At 37.9% G+C, this 20049-nt stretch overlaps 1 protein-coding gene across 1 annotated transcript in view; it reads left to right on the top strand.

Moving 5' to 3' along the window:
- LOC145985570 (uncharacterized) overlaps positions 1-20049 on the top strand; it is a 67252-nt gene that overhangs the window by 6365 nt on the left and 40838 nt on the right. Inside the window, exons 3-8 of the mRNA XM_083119640.1 lie at positions 1286-1465; positions 2815-3364; positions 4945-5150; positions 6419-6604; positions 9128-9269; positions 10101-10242. Coding sequence (XP_082975766.1) covers positions 1286-1465; positions 2815-3364; positions 4945-5150; positions 6419-6604; positions 9128-9269; positions 10101-10242 — 1406 coding nt within the window. The remainder of the gene's footprint in view (positions 1-1285; positions 1466-2814; positions 3365-4944; positions 5151-6418; positions 6605-9127; positions 9270-10100; positions 10243-20049) is intronic.

Raw genomic sequence — 20049 nt, 5'->3', positions numbered from 1 at the left:
ATTGTAATTGCAAAGTCTGTCCATCAGTGAAATTATGAATCTGTACTAAATGGCTGCATATACAAGTACATTAGGAAATATCGATTTTTGAGGACTTATAGTGTCAAAAGGAAGCGTCAATTGTAAAAAACTTAAGAAAAGTTGTTTGACTTAATGACCTCTATGCGCTGTGCGTATTTGTACCGTGACACATTTTGTTCTACATGCTTGTATCCTATATTTCGAGACTCGTGACGAGAACGAGAAGATAACGAGACAGGCATTTAGAACTCGAGACGAAACCAAGACACTGCCAAGTCTCGTCTCAATACCATCGCTAGTGGAATATACATAGTCAAGATGAGATACGTTTATAAAAAAATATTTTCCGCTCCAAGTATATTTTGAAAATTTGGTTTAAAGTGGATAATTAAATATTTTTGCTTTTGGGGCGGGCGTGTTGTTCTTCGCTGGATTCAGCTGTAAAGAGGTTAAACATATATTTGTCAGGAAATTCTTTTGCTTTAAATGTATTATTATTGTTGTAACAGTAGCCAAAGTGACAGTGACCGTAACACAGAATTATCTTTCTTGTACGTTTAAGTGCATTCTGATTTTTTTTAGAGTATGCCACTATATTACCCCTTTTCTGATCTAGTAAAATTATGTGCTATGGTAGAATTAATAAATTTAATTAACTATTTTGTTTTTGTAACCAAGAACAATTCACGAACTCCTTCTTTCTGTATGTTTTTACAATGCTCTTATGAACTTTTGCCATTGATTTTTAAAATATGTCCTCTTTTTCTAGTCAATAATAAGGAATAATTAGATTATTGATATATTTCTTGATAATAAGCTGGTTGCACACTGTGGATTTTACAATAGTTTCTTGAGGTGTATGCGATTCACACTAATAATGCACAAAAAACTAAGAAACTATACTCGCTTCAAGTAAAAGTTTTTTTTTTATTTTGAGGGGGTAAAAATGTATTGCATCCGCCCCGGTAATTCGTATCCTGGTCTCCCTATTTAAACATGTCAATCGATTTCACTTCAATGCAAATTTAGACCAGTACTACGAGTAAAATATATAGAAAAACTCTCAAATTATATTAACACTGAAAATGTGCATATCTTCATTAAAAAGCATAATAATTGCACCGGTGAGAGCTTTTTGTGAAGCTAGAGACTTCATTTGCAATTTGGTAAAATAACAAAAAGGATGAATGCTTGAAACTACGTAGTGTACTGTATATGCATGTGTAAAGGATTATTGTTTCATGCGACATTTCCCCCCTCGCAGGGATACGAAGACAAGGACTGCAACGTGGCGTTCTCACCGCTGGGCTACTCCACCATCCTGGCTCTCCTGGCCGAAGGAGCTCGTGGCGACACGCGGCAGCAGTTGGCAAGCGTGCTTCGGCTACCGGAGGACAACGCTTTGGTGCGATCCAGTTACAATTCAGTGCTGAAGAGACTCGCTGTAAGTTCAACAGTTTCTGGTTTTTGCTCTACGTGAATTTTGGTTATTCAGTGAAAACGCTAAAGAAGGACCACGGGCCCCTAGAAAGTTGTTGGCCCCGTGTCTCCTCAGATTTTTTTTTAAAATTATTTACTCATTATTTGTCTTAACATTGAAATTTCTGGGAAAATTTCAAAACAGAAGTCCGAAAATGCGACATGTCCAAGAAAAGGTTCACAAGTGGTGTATTTTCAATGTTACCACGTTTATCGCCGGTATACCAACTTTTTTCATATTTTTATAAATTTAGCTTTAATATATGAGTAATTGCTCATTCTACAATTTGTATATAGTGCAAACTATTGGAAAAAAAATACTAAACCAGATTTTAAGTAACTGATTTAAAGAATTAAAGGCTGGTTTATGTAGGACACTAATCCTTCTTCATCGCACACTTCTGCATCCTGCAGCGTTGGTAGAACACTGCTCGTTCCTTTTCGCTTCTGTGCCGCGCTTGGCAGAGGCAGTGTTGCTACATGAAGGGAAATCCAATTTCCAATTTTAGGAAAACAGAGACATTTTATGAAAAATATAGAAATTGCCGGCAAATTTGAGGACTTCTATTTTTGTTTTACTTGCATGCCTGCATTGAATCTTTATTTCTATGTCATCTAATTAATGTAGATGGAGTGTAATAAATATACACAATAAATAAGAACTGTTGCGGTAAACTAGGTCAAATTTTCAGAATACGCCAATGTTTTACAAACAGAATAGGTGTGGCCAATAGCCTTCGGATCCTGGTATCCCGGATACGGAACCGAGAACCGATATCCGTGATCGGATATCCGGATTTATTATTACTCCGAATCCGAATATTTTAGGATCAGGTGGGCATCTCTAAAACAGGGCTTTAAAGAAAATTGAGCTCACTTAATGCACAGAAGGCTAATCGTGACTGGAGGTATAGTTTTAAAGTGGGATGAGAACCACTATGTCTTCACTGGGTATCGGCCGGGTACCCCTTGATTACAAGGTGATGACATTACCACTACACCATCGTAGAAGACCTGTTATTTCTAGTTTTATGAATTGGCGTTAATGAAAATTAATTCATTTTTAAAGGATGGCATTTCACGTAACTGCTTCTCCACGTGGATTTCTCCATGGGGAAGCAAAGCAGCGTATTTAATAATGTACCAGATAACATCAATGAATGAATGGGCTATAGTTTCTTGTGTGCGTCGGCACACTTTGAACTCTTCATATCATCAAACAGAAAACCATGTCTCAGTTTGGCCTGAAATTAGGCAAATATATCCCTGGTTTGGATGATATATCGTGTATTGCATTAATATTTTTCTTTTCAGGAGAAGAATGTGACGAACTCCCCGGAGTTCCGAAACTGGTTCTACGTGTACCGGAATTTCTCCGTGGAGCAGGAGTACAAGGACATTCTCCTCGAACACTACCTGACCGAAGTGAAGAACGTGAGGCGTCCGGAGGATCCCTACTACCCGGAGGAACCGGAGACTCCAGCAACAGAAGAGCCGGAGTCGGCGACGTTCCCGGAAGACGTGGAGATGGAGGAAGAGGGTGAGGAAACCTACACGGAGCAGGAGCCCGGAGAGATCCTCATAGCAGACGACTCCGAGGTGCAGGAGCAGGTAGTCGAGGTGGCCACGGACAGTCCACGAGTGGAGGAAGAAGAAGTGCACGGAACGACGGAATCTGCGCTGAAGGACGTGGTCGAGGAGGCGTTGAAGCAGAAGGAAGAGGAGGATTTGGAAGATGAGATAATGGAGGCAGTGGCGAGGAGAGCAAAGTTCTACGACTTCTTCCAGATAGGCCGGAGTCTGTTCAACGGAGACATCTCTTCGGGAATGTCTGGGAACAGCATATCCAGGAAGACTGACAAGGGTGAGTATTGGTTCCATAAATTATCTCTAGGGCTCCGAGCTTTCCCTAAATCCATGTGTCATTTCAAAACCGAGATACAAATTCCCAACATATAGTAGGTAGATAAAAAGAGTGAAAATATAAAATCTTGAGTAAGAGTGTACGTATCTTAAAAATTACGAAATTATCCATAGGGCAAATCATTTTTTGTTGTAACTTATTCTTGTTGTGCATTATTTTTTTTTTAAAAAAAAAAAACAACCCTACACCGAGGCCCCTAGTCAGAATTTTATTTTGGGAAGGGCTCATCCTTTATCAGCAGCCGCCATCTATAAGCGAAAAGGGGGGGCAGAAGCCCTGAAGATGAATTTCTCAGCATATTACAAGTTATTATACAAGATGTGTAATCCTGCTAATGAAGTAAAATTAATTACCACTATACAGTATTTAAATTAGATGTTTGTAGGATTTCGCGGGGGGGGGGCTTCATCCCCTCGAGCCCTCCGCTACGCTACATGTCTGCCTGCGCCTACAATAACAAAGCGCTTAGGTCTACATTTTCTTTAATGTCGTGCTGCCACAATGATCTAATATTGTATACCGTACACGACTGAGAAATAATGGAAGGTATGAGTGAATATATCCATCAAGCTACTTCCTCCTAAATATTATGGTGCATGTTTTGACAAGCTTCTGAAACCGACTCGCTTCAGTTGTTCTTTGGAATACACAACTCCAAATGATATTTTGGAAAAATTTTTAAGGGATTGAGGCCTGTTGAAAGCAAGGAAGCGCAGGGAGAGAAAATGACATTATTGTGGAACCCTTTGAGACCATCCACCCCGTCTTAAATAATTTTACCGTTAGTTGGCAAACAAATGTATTCAATAAAAAAAAATTCTCACTTCGCTTGAAATTAAAATGTTTCTCTAAGAGTCGCATCAAGGTCTTTACTTCTAACTTAAAAACACACATTCATTGTTTGTTTGTTAATGCTAATGTGCTGTAAAAGGTATGTGCAGAAAGTTTTGAATGTAAGAAAAGTTGAAAGCGGCGTTTCGATGAGATGGCTACGAAAAGTATTAAAAGATATAAACAAATAATCTCGGAATGAATTCATAATTTCAAATATAAATTAATACTTCGTCATGGCGTTCTATATATTTCTAGGTTCTAACCACTGTATGAAAGTCAATGAGTTTGTTACAACCCACAACTGTCTATGACTACCATTTTTACAATGTTGTTTTCTTTTTAAAAAGTACTATTTTATTAACGATTATCTATATGCAATAATATGTAATTATTCTTAATATATTAAATAATAAAGCAATGTAAGTTATCCCCAGAAGAAAACTTGTGCCAAATATGAATTTCAAACTTTTTTCAGGCAATAGTTTTGTCTTAGGTGGACTTTCGAGATATTTTTCTTGTTAGAAAAGCGTGCACATTTTTTAAAAATATATATACATTTTTGCTTAGGATTTCTTTAGAGGTCTGTAAAAACCAGTCTCCGTCACAGGAGTAGAAATGTGTAGCTATGGCTCTGCACATATGCCTGGAAACATGCTTATTATAGCTTGTTCTCTTTTTATCTGCAGGATCAGACTCCCTGATGATAGTGTTCAACGGGCTGTACTTCAAGGGTAGCTGGGTGACGCCCTTCCTCCCCCAGAATACTAAGACGGAGGCCTTCTACACGTCGGACACCAAAAAGGTTCTCGCCACAACGATGAGGACACAAGGAAAGTTCCGGACAGGGACTGTCCCCGCTCTGGACAGTGACGTCATCGAGTTGCCCTACGAGGTAAAGCGATTCATATACAAAGCCTTTGACGTATCGTGTTTCAGAAGTTATTATAACATGAAAACTGAGATCGCTTAATAAATTCGGATAGCGATTTTGTGGAAGAAGTGGAAAACTGACTTTTAGTGACATATAATCTTGGTTATTAACACCATCAGTCCAAAATTTTATCAACAGATGCAGACATGCATCCAAGTGCACATAAGAAAACCACGTGCAAAGTCATAAATTATAATCTTACCCTAAAATTGTATTCTCGACAGAAAAATTTAGTGAACCTGGCAAAAGTCGCTGCAAGATTGCTCGCACTATTCTAGCACAGTTGAAATGGTGCGTACATAAAACAGGATTGCCACGGGCAACTAAGAATCCTTTCGTCTTCATACCATGGGTACGTGTTGTCTGTATCTGCTGATAAAATTCTCGACTAACGGAGACTAAACCACTAAAATATCGCTTTTGCTACTTCTCCCATAAAATCGCCAATTGACACTTTATAAGTATGGATACCCTATATCTATTTTTCGATATCTAAATTCTATATACTTTGAATATCGATATATAGACGTCGATGGTATCTATATCGACAATACTGACAACAGCTATATAATGAAATAATAATCTTTCATTCTGGCGTTTGAATTTTAGTTTTAACAAGGAGAAAAAGAGAATCGTGTTGTTTGGATATGTCTAAGCGAGAATTGAAGTTCACAACATATTGAAGCGGTTCGTTTCTGTAGTCTGTAGTGTTCAACCACTCCCTCTTATCGAGGAACTAGAATAAGTGAGATTGAATGGAACTGTTGCACTCGTCACGTAGTCTGCTCTCGGGGCCATCAATGTCAATAATATTGGCACCGTCTATGTCGATATCGAAGTATCGCACAGACCTACCTGTACACGAGCCCTATTTCTTGGTCACAAACCACAGATTAGCATGGCGCCAGTCACGAAAAAGTCAATTATGACCCTGCGACAGATTCGAGCCCGAGACCCCTGTACGGAGTGAATTGACGATCGACAGCATTTAAAAATATCTTAATCAACGAGACCTCATAATGCAAAAAAAAAACTTCGTAAATAAATTATAATCGATCAAAGTGTTGAACGAATTTCGAAACACACATTTAGACATCAAGGAGAAGGCGAACGTTATTTATTGTCATGCTAATTCATTTTAGTAACATTTCGCAGTCTCACAGGGGACTATCGCCTCCTCTTCTTTCCCTAAAATCTTTCCAGTAGTTCACTGTCAGTCTTTCTTCCAGGGCGGCCGCTACGCTTTGCTCGTCGTTTTGCCCAAGCAACGAGACGGCCTTAGGCAGCTGGTGTCCGACCTGGCGGGCTTCTCGCTCTGTGACGTTTACAAGCAGCTGGAGCTGAGGGACATGGAGGTGCAGCTTCCCACCTTCAACGTGGACACCACCACGAAGCCACAGGAGGCCTTGACGAAGGTAAGCCTCAATTTTCTTTAACCCTTTCGGTCCTATTTTTTCTTTCTTCAAGCCTTTGTGAAAGCAAACTCAAACTAGCATGGTTTACAACGTTATCCAAATTACGTGAGGCAAATTTGCCATTTTCGTTCAATATGTATCATATGAAGTCACCTACGTACATGATATTGAAGACATTGTATATCGAGCGTTCTAACTTGTGAAATCAAGGAAAACTCCAAAGTTTGTTCAAATATCTTCGACTGCTGCTTTAGTACCAACGACCAACGAATATCATCATCTTCAGACATACAAATATGACTCCACCCTACAGCAGTAAGTGAGGAAAGATCAAGAGCAGTTGAAATTGAAGGTGGCATGGCTACAGTGGAGTTGCCGACGCCATACTAACCGGTGTGCAATAACAGAGCAGAAGGTCATTTTGCAAATTCCTGTTTATCTACTGACTGCTTTATGGAGGGGGAATTTGAATATTGTTGGCTCTTGCAAAAGCGGTGGGCCTAATTGGCTGTTTGACGGTAAATTCCTTCGCAGGTAAACGCGGCATTACAGAGTCACTGTCATAAATGCGGTTTCCGCACCGGTTCCTGGCCCGGCAGAAGTGTAGATCTTCTCGCAAGATGCCCCCGTTATTTGTGTGTGTGATATCCCCATACGTTTCTGCCCACCCTGCACAAAATTTTGAACTCCGAATCACGAATCCGATATTCAGCTGGGAGTATAAAATTCCAGTGACGTTCAACTGCTCACTCTGAAGCCATAGAACTCAACCTCGCAGTCAAGAAAAATTGCAACGGGTAGGCAAAATCGCCCTCTCAAGACAGTATTGTGATTGAAATGCAAGCTTATAGATGCATTTAATAGCAATGGTTTACTACGTCAGATAAATCTGATTATCTATATGCAGATGGCATCTAAAAACAGACGTTATTTCTCCAAAGTCATGTTTATTTTCGAAATATAGATGTCGCTCTCACCAATGAGTCTCATCTTGAACCCTATGTCATTTGGACGGTTCCCAACTACAGAATATTCCGAGAAGATCGAATTGGCCGTCGAAAAAGACTGCTTCTAACACTAGTTAAACCTGGTCTCACGGCCATGCAGATACCAGTTCCACCTTTAACCTCGTTAGAAGCCTTGACAGTCAAGCTGGATGCGTCGATTTATTCGTTAGTTGTTAGTAGACCTCCAAGATAAAATCTGGGGCCAACGACTTCCTCCAGCTAGAAACAATCGATGAGCGAATCGTACTAGATGTAGATTTATTCCAAACATAACGACTGACACTATCACACCAATATAGCTGGTAACACTTTGGCTAGGATAAAGGTCCAGTTAACTTTTTCCATCTTTTCTTCTCGAGAACCGATGCATTAATCATGCGGAGAAAGGTGCCCTGAGGTACTGGACGTTATCAGACCGAGGATGTTGGTTTCAGTACTCTCCTTCTCGTCACTTGAGACCTCGACTCAGATCATCTTCCTGCCTCCACAATTATACATCTTACTAGAAGCCAATACTGAGTGGACCGTCTTTACTTCTCCTATCCACAATTCCATCGATCAACTATTCCGTTGTCAACAACCGAAGACATGCCAAGGCTGCTACCACCTTCACCAACATCATTGCGGACCCCTGGCGCCAATCCACAACCTTCACCAGAGATGCACTCTTTACTCAGGCATCATCACTCCAGTACATTTTAACAAGGCTTGTATTGGATTAGAAAACGATGACAGAGCTCCATATCGCCCATTCACCGAGGAGACTGGATGCACCAGAAGTCTCATTGTCACATGCATCGTGGAAGAATGCACCAACGGAATCGCAAACTTGGTCAATGCATTCTGCCTTTTGCAAGATCTCTCGCACCGTGAATTAATGACAACAGATTACGCCCCAGGGTAAGCTGAGTTACTAGCTGATCATTTCTATGTTCAATTTCAGTCGGAAAATGACCTCCATGACGTTGTTACGGAACAGATTGTCCAGTAGCTTCAATGCAACCCTCTATTCTTGGATATCACTCGCCTCATGAAGTAGACAAAGCAACACAAAAATTAAAGAGCTGTCGGACTAGATAAGATACCCCGGGAGTATTGAAGGATCTATCACGTAAGGGCTACGTGCTCGTGGTCAAATTGTTTACCAACATACTTGGGCTTGGATACTTCCTATTTCAGTGGAAGTTGGCAAAAAGTATTATCATTCTTGTTCCTTTTCTGTGTACTTATGTATGTATTGTTGTTATAATAAGGTTGGTGCTATACTAAAATTTGCTGAATCTCACTCAGAATAACTCCAAATTATTTAATTAAATCGAACATAATATTCAAGAGCAAGTTCAATCTTAGCTTCTTACTTTTCTTTATAGGGAACGTCTGGTTGTTTCACCAATAAAATTTTAAAAATATACCACCACCCTCTTATATTAGATATCTTACAAAAATCGACAGGGCTGTACTTGATTTTATTTCTATGAAAAAGCACGCGAATTTGAAAATACTTCTTTGTTTTCAGTTTGGCATCACTTCGATCTTCGACAGGGAGCAAGCCGACCTCACGGGAATCTCCAAGGACGAGGGACTGTTCGTGCAGGAACTGGTCCAAGTATGCTCCGTGCAGGTGGACGAATCGGGAACTTCAACTTCACAGCTGGCTGGTGAGTATACAACTATTAATTGATTACTGTCGCACATATTAAGCCGTAAGTGACCGTTTACATATACTAAGAGATCAATTTCTTCAGCAATATCAGTAAGTGCCGAAAGAAAGTTTATAAATTGTTTATTCTGGCAATAACTGCATCCCTAGGCGTGTGTACCATTGGTCAGTGATGCAATAAAAATACAAAATATAAATAAGTACATACATGTATGTCTTTGGCTTTTATAACACTATTCAACGTCCTGAGAGCAACCGAAGTTATTTTGATAAAATTGTGTGCATAGTGTTGAACAACTTAAAAGTACTAATAAGTTACTACACATAACATCAATACATCAATTGCAATATTTGTGAGGCTTAAAATATATCATTTGCCCTGTGATTGTATTTTAGTCAATGAATTTCTAATAGTATTTTTTATGACCGTGTGCTGTTAAACACGGCTCATTCTTTGTACGTAATATACCATGTCACTTCACATTCAGTAGTTGATCTCAAAATAAAATAAAAATATCTTCTTGCATAATATATTTATATTGTCAACGAAAGATATTTCTCGCTCTTCCCTTCTTCGATAAAGCCATTGCATATTAAATTTATCAGAGATTTTAATACGAGATGTTATGCATTATGTTTTGCAAGCTGAAAATTGTTTGAAATTGAGGATTAGCAATTTCTCTCTTACAAAATGTCTGGCCACTGCAGTTATCCGTTTGCATATAAACCTGCTATTACATCATAACGCTTAATTACCTAATAAAAATGACAAAATACTTAGTACTACATATGCTAAAGTTTACAAATTAATGTATAATATATGTTCTAGTTGGAAGCCTTGCCAACCGAAGCAGATACGAGAAGTTTGTGGCCGACCACCCATTCCTCTTCTTCGTTCGTGACACTGTGGACAACCTCACGGTGGTTGCTGGAAAAGTGGTCGACCCAGCGAAGAAACCTGACTACAAATAGAAAGGAGCATGAAGTAATGAATTCCATCTTCACCTAACGTCGCTGGCAGGGCCACGTTAAACGTTACATAGCAGTATTCGATAAAAGAAAACCCTTCCTCATCAAAGATATAACAGTGACTGCAAGGTATGCAATAAATGAAATATTTCCCTAGCTGTTTCGTAGAGTATTCATTTTGGAGGAGTATAGTGGAAAGCTGTAGGAAGTGGTTTGCATTTTGTGATATTATTTATTACACAAGCATTTTAATATCATGTTTTATAATCCCATCACATCACTTACTTTTCATATGTCATTATTTTGAAAATGCACAATACCAACTGTTTTGTACTGCTCATTAATGATCATTGAAACTCATAGAACTGACATTTTCAGTAAAACAGTTCGTTGCTTTTATTTTATCGTGGAGTTAGGCCATTATGAGTAATGGGAAAGACATATTTATGTCTTTGGATATGACAAATTTGTGTTCTTTTTGGTATTTACTTTCGCAAGTAAATATTGGTATTCAAAGAATGTTTTATTAATTTCATTATTCTGAAGAGATTTTGTTAATAAAAACTAAATAAACATAGCTTCTCTCTTTGTTTTATTACGCAAATCTTTAGTTTTATTTGGAACACAATAGGTATATTCAAATTATAGTGTTCAACATTTTTTATGTAAAATTACATAATCAGGAATATTATGTAATGAAGACGGTCCAGTCGGGATCTCCGATAAACTACGGGACTCTCACCAGCTTACGTGGAGTACATGCCACGTCTAGTTGCTGCACTTTGCCTGGCTAAAGGAGGTCCCACACGATATTTAGGTATGTATCCAATTACTTTTGGCACTTCTTAAGTGTATCCTACCTCACCTTTAGTGCACAAACTGCACATGTCACTTGTCGCTCGCATATCACCATCACCTTCTCAAACTGGAGAAAGCCGAATGGCTTCTTCTAGTCACGTAAGCGACGTCATCATCTGTAGGCGAGACAGCCGCCATGTTTGATTTATTTGGTGGAAGTAATGTTAGACCTTTTTAGTGAATGTGGAATTACAATGCAATTTTAAGAACTGCAACGAAGTTTAAGTGAAGTGTGAACGTACAAGAAATATGGTCTATAAGTGTTGAGTACCCCAGTGTAGAGGGAAATTATGATGAGAACAGTAAAACTAATGTATTTAGATTTCCTGAAGATGTTACTATAAAAGAGAAATAGATTAGGGCAATTCCACGTAATTGTGACCCTACGATTAACTCCAGGGTAAGTAACACAGATTTTATACTTATCAATAAATTTGAGAAATAGCTAGATTCACAATGTAAAGATTTAATGTACACGAAATAGGCATCTTACAAACTTTTAGATTTGCTTGTTTCTTGCAAATCATTTTTGATCACCAGTATCGAATTAGTAAATCTAACAAAGCTAATTTATTTAGAAATGCCAAATAATTTAACTTGAATTACCAAATTTGATTAACGTTACATAGTTGTTTACCGTTGCAAAATTAATTGTACAACGTAATAAAATATTGTCATCTACCAAAGCAGTCTAGTGCTTCGATAACATGTTCGTTATCTAGACTTCCATATAATTTATACAAATATTCAGTTTCAAAGTATGCTTAAGGAAAGATAACTATAGAACTGAGCAAGATTAGGAAATATGACCATTTATATTCTTTTCTGCCTCTTTAGGTTAATCGGAGATAATGGAAGGCAAGTTGATATTTATGTTATGCATTGAAATACAAAGTACACTGTGTAACAACAAGCACTTTGATGGAATATTTCCTTGTATAATTATACAAGAATATATTGTTTATGTTTCAAATAAAAGTTTTCACACAAAAAGCATACTTTTTAACCGAGTTATGTGAATAAGCAAACATAGTCATTTTCTTTAACTTGGATTTTCTTAAGTGTATTTAATAAAATTCTGTACTTGCATGTGTATAAATTATTTTGGCTCTACAAACCTTCATGCGACATTTTTTTGGTATTCCTAAACAAAATGGTTGAGAAATTTTCACTGATATTTGGTTATTGGAAACAAACAAATCGCCAAACTGTCAACCTAACCTTTTTCTTTAGTCTAAACAAATATTTTTTTCCCCCTTACCAATTGTAACCTAAAATCTTTAACCGTTTTGTAAAAAGTATTAGTTGAATCTTATTTAAAAAAAATAAAGTATAGCTATTAGTATTGAGACTTGCTGATGTCATGTTTGATTTTTGTTATTTAGGGTCGCTTTTCTACCGATTTTGGCTAATCGCGACGATGAGGACGAATGACGATATGATGAAATTGATGAAAGAGCACTCACAAATACCACCGGCCAGGATTCGAACACGGATCCCCTGACGTAAGCGCTCAGTGCTAACCTCTCAGCCACGGAGGTCGGCTCTGATATCAGGTGACCTACAGGAGAGAATATTATTTTCCTTTCAACACAAGTATTACATGCATACTTGAGGGCAGGTTAAGTTACTAAATACTGTAGATGTGCATTGTTAATAAATTGGAAGAGCTTTTCTAGTTTGTTCATCCTATGCTGGTGAAAATGAATGTCATACTCGCCTGTGATCTTTTTACGGCCAATTCCTGGCATTGTAAACCCCACGTCATGATTTTGCTAAAAATGTTCATGGTAACCACACACTTGTATTTCTATATTTCATGACTGTCACAATTTCTGCAAGATTTTAATTCTCTTAAACTTAAGTTCTGCTTGTATAAAGCAAGTACCTAATAGTCCACTTCATTCTAAAGACCCCACTTTACCTTTATGTTCCCAGTTATAACGACATTTTTCCTTATGCTATTTCCAGGTCTGCCAAGCACATTTCAATAGTGCGGACATTGAATGGGAGAGTGTGCACTTGCACGACCCTACAGGAAAAGTCTTCAGAGTTGCTTTGGCAAGGCCTCTGATCCGTCCAGGTGCAATCCCATCTATTTTCTCTGAATGTCCATCATACCTGGCTTCTGGAACGCAAAATTAAGAGGCGCAAGAATGTCCAGAAAAGAAGAAAGGATAGAGGGAGGCAGAAGCTTTAAGAAGGACAATTGCAAACAGAATAGGGACAAAGAAAAACAGTATGACGCGACTCCCACATTTTCGATCTTAAGTGGGATATTTTGCAAAAGGAAAGTTGCATTATTTTCTTATCCCTCAACCTCTCTGAAAAACCTCATGCAGTTAAATATGTTGTAAATGACTCACTCTCTTTGTCAATGTTTTATCATGGAGTTGAAATTAATGCAAAAAGATTTTCACGTAAGGTTTCAACTATACACATGCTATTGAAGATACAATACACTTACTGGAAATGTTCGACAGTGTAGAATCAGCATGTAATATCAGTGATATTTTGGAAACCACTGAAATCACTCTGGATAATGTAAAATACACTGTGCTTGAAAGCAGTGTGTCAGTGCTTAATTTTATAAAATCCCAAAACGGCTGAAATATGATTCTGAGATTATTGTTTTCTCATCGTTTTTGAATGTTATGTCTCCATGTGCATATAGGTTCATCCGTGATTCAGGATATTTTATTTTACCCCATCCAAATAGTTTGAAGAAATTATGTTCAGATATCCGTGCAAGTCCAATTGGGGAGCAAAGTGAAGGTAATTTTCTGATGCATATGCAAGAGAAAGTGGTTCACCTTAAATACCATGAGTTGTACTGCTCATTGATATTGGATGAAATCGATATGAAATCCTACATCGATTACAAGGGATACAATTGTTGGCACTGCCTATGATAGTTGTGAAGCTGCAAAAAGTGCTCATGTATATATGATCAACAGTGTGCTCTCTAACTACAAGGAAGTTGTGAAAATTGTAACTGCTCAGTCAATGCATTGTGTAATTAAGAATGTCATATTGGGCCTTGAAAAGTTAGGAATTAAGATTATGTGTGTAGTTTCAGATAACAACATGATAAATAGCAAATGTTTAATGTTGACCATAGGCAGAACTTTGAGTATATTCACCCAACTGATAAGAAGAGGCCTTTGTTTTATCTTGTGGACACTGTGCACTTATTTAAGTGTATTAGAAACAATTGGCTCAATTAGAAAAAAAGAAAATGCGAGTGTTGTTTACCCAGATTTTAAAAACCTGTGTGATTTTCATGTTGCATAATTTGCAACTTTAAGAACACTCTTTAGTATGGAAAGTAAAAACATCCTAAAATATGCTTATAAATTATCATTAAAATCTCTGTGCCCAACTTCTCTAGAAAGACAAAATTTGCAACTAGTTGTTCAAGTTTTCAACCATATGATCATTGAAAGATTAAAGCAACAAGGGTCAAAACACATTTTGCCGAACTATGAAGACACTGCAGAGTTCATTAACATTGTTTTACACTGGTGGGAAGTAGTCAACGTCAAGTCTCCATGGAAAGGTGTGAGGTTAAGAAATATTTTACAGCATAGGCGTAGCTAGAACTTTATATTTGGGTGTGCACAAATAAAAAAAAATGAGGTCTTGTGCCTTTTTAATAGCATATTTTGCAACACAATCACTTGGCTCTTTAACTGCACTGATGTTTGTAAAGGAATATAAATTCACTAAATGACAGTGTTGAAAATTTCTGAATATATATAGTAGAAAAAATCAAATTGAATAGAAATTACACACACACAAAATGTTCATAAATGTTACAAACAAATACATCAAAATACACGTCATCTATAACAAGAGACGTCTGTCAAAAGGTACAATGTTCTTAAACTCATCAAAAACTTCATTTACATCAATAGACGAAGCTTTTTCCTGTTCCACAAATAGCAAGAGCAGGGTTTCCAATCTATCCTGCTTCCGAGTTGCTCTTAATTTAGTTTTAACTTGGGTAAGCTTGGAGAAAGCTCTCTCACACGCGCAGCTTGTGACAGGTATAGAAGAAAGGCGCTGTAGTACAGAGTAGAATGCAGTAAATATCTTCTTTCTCCAATGACATAAAAAAATCGAAAATCTATAGACACCCCTTTCATCAGCGATAATGCACACGATTGTACCAAGTAATGACATTTTCAACTTCTTACAAACTGCCGCTTATTTTCTCTTATTGAAATATCTGTCTTTAATTCTATTTGATAAAGAAGCCCATTAGGGTGTGCCTAGGCACACCCGGCACACCCCGTAGCTACGCCTATGTTTTACAGTATCCTCTGACAAACGAATCCTCGGATGAGAGACTCTTGTACCTACATAAATTCCTTGATTTGTTGGAAAAGTGGGAAAGTTCGAACGTCTCGTCAGGAAAACTCACCAGAGAAACTTCCAGTGCCCTGAAAATAACCACACACGGGCTAATTGAAATAACCAGATATTGTACAGAAGAGTTAGGAATGCAATACCTTTTACCAGGAAAATTTCAATTAGACACACTTGAAGCAAGATTTGGCCAATACCGACACTTGGGTGGTGCGCAGTACAACTTATCTCTCCATCGAGTATGGTACATTTGAATTTAACCTGGCAATTATAAACTTGGCTATGTTTCAGAGTTCGAAAATTCGTGCTGCGGATATTGTGGAAGCGAAGAGAGATCTTTGTATTTTGATGTACCTAGCAGGCTATTGCTCTTACATTACAAGAAAAATATTGACGTGCGATGACTGTAGCAACATTCTAGTTTTGGACAAGATTATGCAAGATATTCCAAATGATTCATTGGATTATATAATAAGTTCGGATAGAGGTGGGTTGTTGTGTCCTTCAGAGGTGGTTGTGGATATTGTGCTGATCAGTTATGTTGTTGTCATAAACTGATAAGCCTTGAATATGAAGTGGAATTCTCGGAAGCAGCATACCAACGGGAAGTGGCATTCAATATTAATCTTTGTGAAGTTGAACGAAGATGAATATAAGTGGTTGGTGAGCTGCAATAATGGACACGAATACGAAAATGTTTTGAGAATAATTTTGTGGTCCTCAACAAATGCTTTGTTAAATAATTATTGTAAAAGAGTAAATAACTTTGTTGAAGGCAGACACAAAAGAAGAAAACTCTCCACACACTAAACTTTTTTGCTGTTTGCATTATTCAATTGTCGAAAAAATTGGGTGTTGGTACTACAAAGTGTTATTGGAAAGAAAATTAAATGATAATAATATTGAAAGTGTCTAAGAGTTTTATTAATTGGTTAGGCAACTTGACCAAGTTCCTGTCAACATAACAGGCGGTGATTAACTTATGCTATTTGTTTTATACTTTTCTTACAAAGACTTTAACGAGTTTTATGTAAAACTTAAAAATATTATGGATACTATTTCATAAATACATGCAATTTAAAAAAAAAATCCACCAGAAAGTTTGTAACGATTTTCAACATGAATTTGGGTTATAATAGGGATTTTTTGTGGAGGCCATAATGGCTTCTTGAACGAAAATGTTGGTGTAAATAGTCTTTATTTTCTTCTATCTCTACTAAATATATTTACGTGAGGGCAAATTTTAAAATGTGACTTCGTATGAGATTTCAGTCATTCAAAAAAAGAAACAAACGAACTTAAATTCTCTACTATGAAATATTGTCTTCCTTTTAGAGCGTTAAGATGATCGCCTCCAGATGATGACGTCAGGACTGAGCGCTGCGGCTTGAGCCTCTAAAATGGTCTTGGTATCACCCGGGCTGGGCAGTTTTCTCGATAGCGTGCGCCGTGTCCTGGGTTGGGCAGGTAATTTACTCTTTACGTATTGCACACGTAAATTACTTCGCGTAGAAATCAGTCTTTTTTACGTCTGCGTAAAAACAATTTTCCTTAATTTGTTTTAAAGAATATTATACTCAAAACATTAGCAGGACCGCCCCGATGGCGTAGTGGTAACGTTGTCGCCTTGTAATCAAGGGGTCCCGGTTTCGATACCCGGTGGAGGCACATAGTGATTCGGATCCCACTTCAAACTGTAAGTTCATTCCCGATTAGCCTATCTGTGCATGATGTGGACTGTAGCATTGTTGTTATTATTATGATCATTATTTTTATTACATGTGAAAGCTTGGTTAGTGTCCGAGAACCTCTCTCGAGATGCATTTCTAGATACGTGCCTGAAGTTCTTAAAGTATGTTACACGTTTTTACGTATTCTGTGCATTTTTGCTTGTATTTTTACACGTTAAGTAGATTTTTTACGCTGGTCGTGTTGCATCGCGAATGATCTCGTCGGTCGCGCATATTGGAGGGAGAATTGTTTATTCCGTTGTATGCAGTTCGGTGTGAAACCCCTGTGTTGCGTGTTACTTTACAAAAACATCCGGTCGAACACAATACATCATGCCACTACGGCATGAAACTTCTCGATTCATTGATTCGTTCCCAAATGACCCACGTGGCGTGGCTCGCTTGGGTGTGTGATCTTGAGGGTTTTTCGATTGTTTACACTAGCAGCTCCAACAGTAAAGGAGAAAAGAAGAAACGGAAGAGATTACGACAGGGAGTCGAGCAGCGATCCATTCAAAGGTTTTACTCATGTCGTATGGTCACAACACAGCTGGTGATTTTCCAAACAAACAAGGGGTTTATGACCTTTCCTGCAGACATCCAAACGCCAACCTCACTTCCACGTAGCCCACAGTTGACTGCATTTTGCAAACTAGCGAGGCTCTGGTGCCTGGACTCTCTGTCAGTATAATCCCCTGTGAAAACCGTGTTGTGTCGTGTTCTTTCATGTTTCATCTTATCACCATTCATCCTCATCTTCACAATTATCGAAAAGTGGCAGAAACGCAAAGTAAAATATATCAATTCAAACAACAAAAACAAAAACAGTCCCCACTTCATGCTTTGAAAATATGGTAGACTTAGGTTCACCAGATCTCTTCATTCACAAATTGGTGTAGCAGGACGGAGGTCGAACCGGACAGTGGACCTCTTCCCCTGGAAACTTTTAACGTTCGTTTCAAATCAGAAAAGAGAAAGATTATTAATTGGATAATTGATAACATAATGTTCAGTTAATGAGTATTCAGCACAATTACCAAAGGGGAAAAAATGATGCAGCTTGAAAAATTTAATGTAAAATGCAGGAAGTCTCATGTTTTCTTATTTTATCACGTAATCCAAAGAACAAATTGTTCATGGGATTTCAAAATTCCAAACATTAAATTCTTATGTGAGAAATTTACAATAACTTCACGCGAAACGTGTAAAACTTAATAACAAATTGAAATAACTATGAATTTAATTATATTGACTTTTAAAAAATAAGAACCGTTGTATGGGATATTCACTCATGCAGTTAGTCTCTCCACAAATTAATAAAGATGATAAATTAGCAATAAAGAATATTTCTATTTAATTATTAAAATAATTACTATTTTATTATTATTTCTACTCTTCAACCTATACCAACATAGCCCGCCCGCTCTTCAAAGATTTATGGACATTCTGTTCGCACCCATAAAGGACCTCTTCTTTCTACTGACTAATGAACATGCAAGAGCGAAACCTGTTTAGTGTAAATGAAGGGTGTGGTTATATATTTCTGGTAAGTGAAGAGAATCCTGACCTGGATACTAGAAACTATGCAAAGACAGGTCAAGAATCAATCTCTTTTGCTGTGCGAAGCACGCCTTCCTTCTTTGCCTTCAGGAGCATTGATGCTAGAGTAGGGTTTCCCCTTTCCAAAATACAAGAAATTCTACCTCTGTGGGTAAGGCTACACGCAACGCCAACTAGGAAGGCAGTTAGTTGAGCATTCTGTCATCCGATTGGAGAAAGAGCGCGCTGTTCCCAAACCAAACGTCACGGGAAGTGCCGAATTCCGTAGTCTGCTACCACAGAAATTTCACATACTTGGACAGTGTAATATACAGAATGTAGCAGCGCAGAGAAATTTATGCAAATTTTGGCCAGTGAAATTTCATTGGCCAAGTATAGGCTGTGGACGAATGGCAAATTGTTGAACTGTTCCAACACCTATAGTCTTTCATTCACTCTAGCAATGAAGAGGAGTGAAGAATTGCAAGTTAGTTCATATGAACTCTCCAGCCTAAGCATTACCTGTGAGTAGTTAGTGATCGGTTAGTTTATCGAACTCTCCAGACTAACTATTGCCTATTTTGGAGAGAGCAGGAAAAGGTTTATGAAGTCCTAGCCTTGGCTCATTCTCACCAAACAGGTCGGTAGATTCCGGGGTTTTGCCCCCGAGTTGATACATTCTGGAGATGAGGCCTGCTCAAAAAGGGATTATAAAGTTAACAGGGTTCGACTGCTATTTGTTGGAGTTTCGAGCACTTGAGCATAACCTTTCTGATAACACCTTTCCTAGTTAGCGTTTCCTCTTGATTAGGGTAATCGAGACAATTAGGATGTCTGAGCGTGAATTTCAAAGTTTCTGTGCGACTCAGACTTTTGGAGTAAGAATACCGGGATATAATTTGGTGTCCAAGCTACCGAGAGAGTTATACAAGAAGAATCAAAGTTTGGATTTCCAAAGCAAATAAACAAATTAAAGATGGCACCGGGATTCTAAAGAAGACTGAGGCGGCCTTGTAAAATCTACGCCAGAACGATACTGAATCCTTCGGCACTTGTTGAGATCGCGAATGAGACAAATCTCTGTAAAAATCGAGACGAGTTCAGCGTTGATGGAAGTTCAGTCCGGAAAGACAATCCTCATTCCATCTCATTGTGTTGATGAGTACGAAACAGGGGCGTGTAACTACATATATCATACCCATAATGTAGAAATGGAATTCATATTTACTTTTCAAGCAAAGTCGAATCTACAAAATTTACAACTCTTCTTATCTTTTTAAACTAAATATTTCACTACATACGTTGCCACTT

This window comes from Lepisma saccharinum, chromosome 3, assembly GCF_977018435.1.
Source record: "Lepisma saccharinum chromosome 3, izLepSacc3.1, whole genome shotgun sequence".
Lineage (NCBI taxonomy): Eukaryota > Metazoa > Arthropoda > Insecta > Zygentoma > Lepismatidae > Lepisma > Lepisma saccharinum.
The sequence above is the reverse complement of the archived record's forward strand: the minus strand, read 5'-3'. Positions and strand labels throughout refer to the sequence as shown.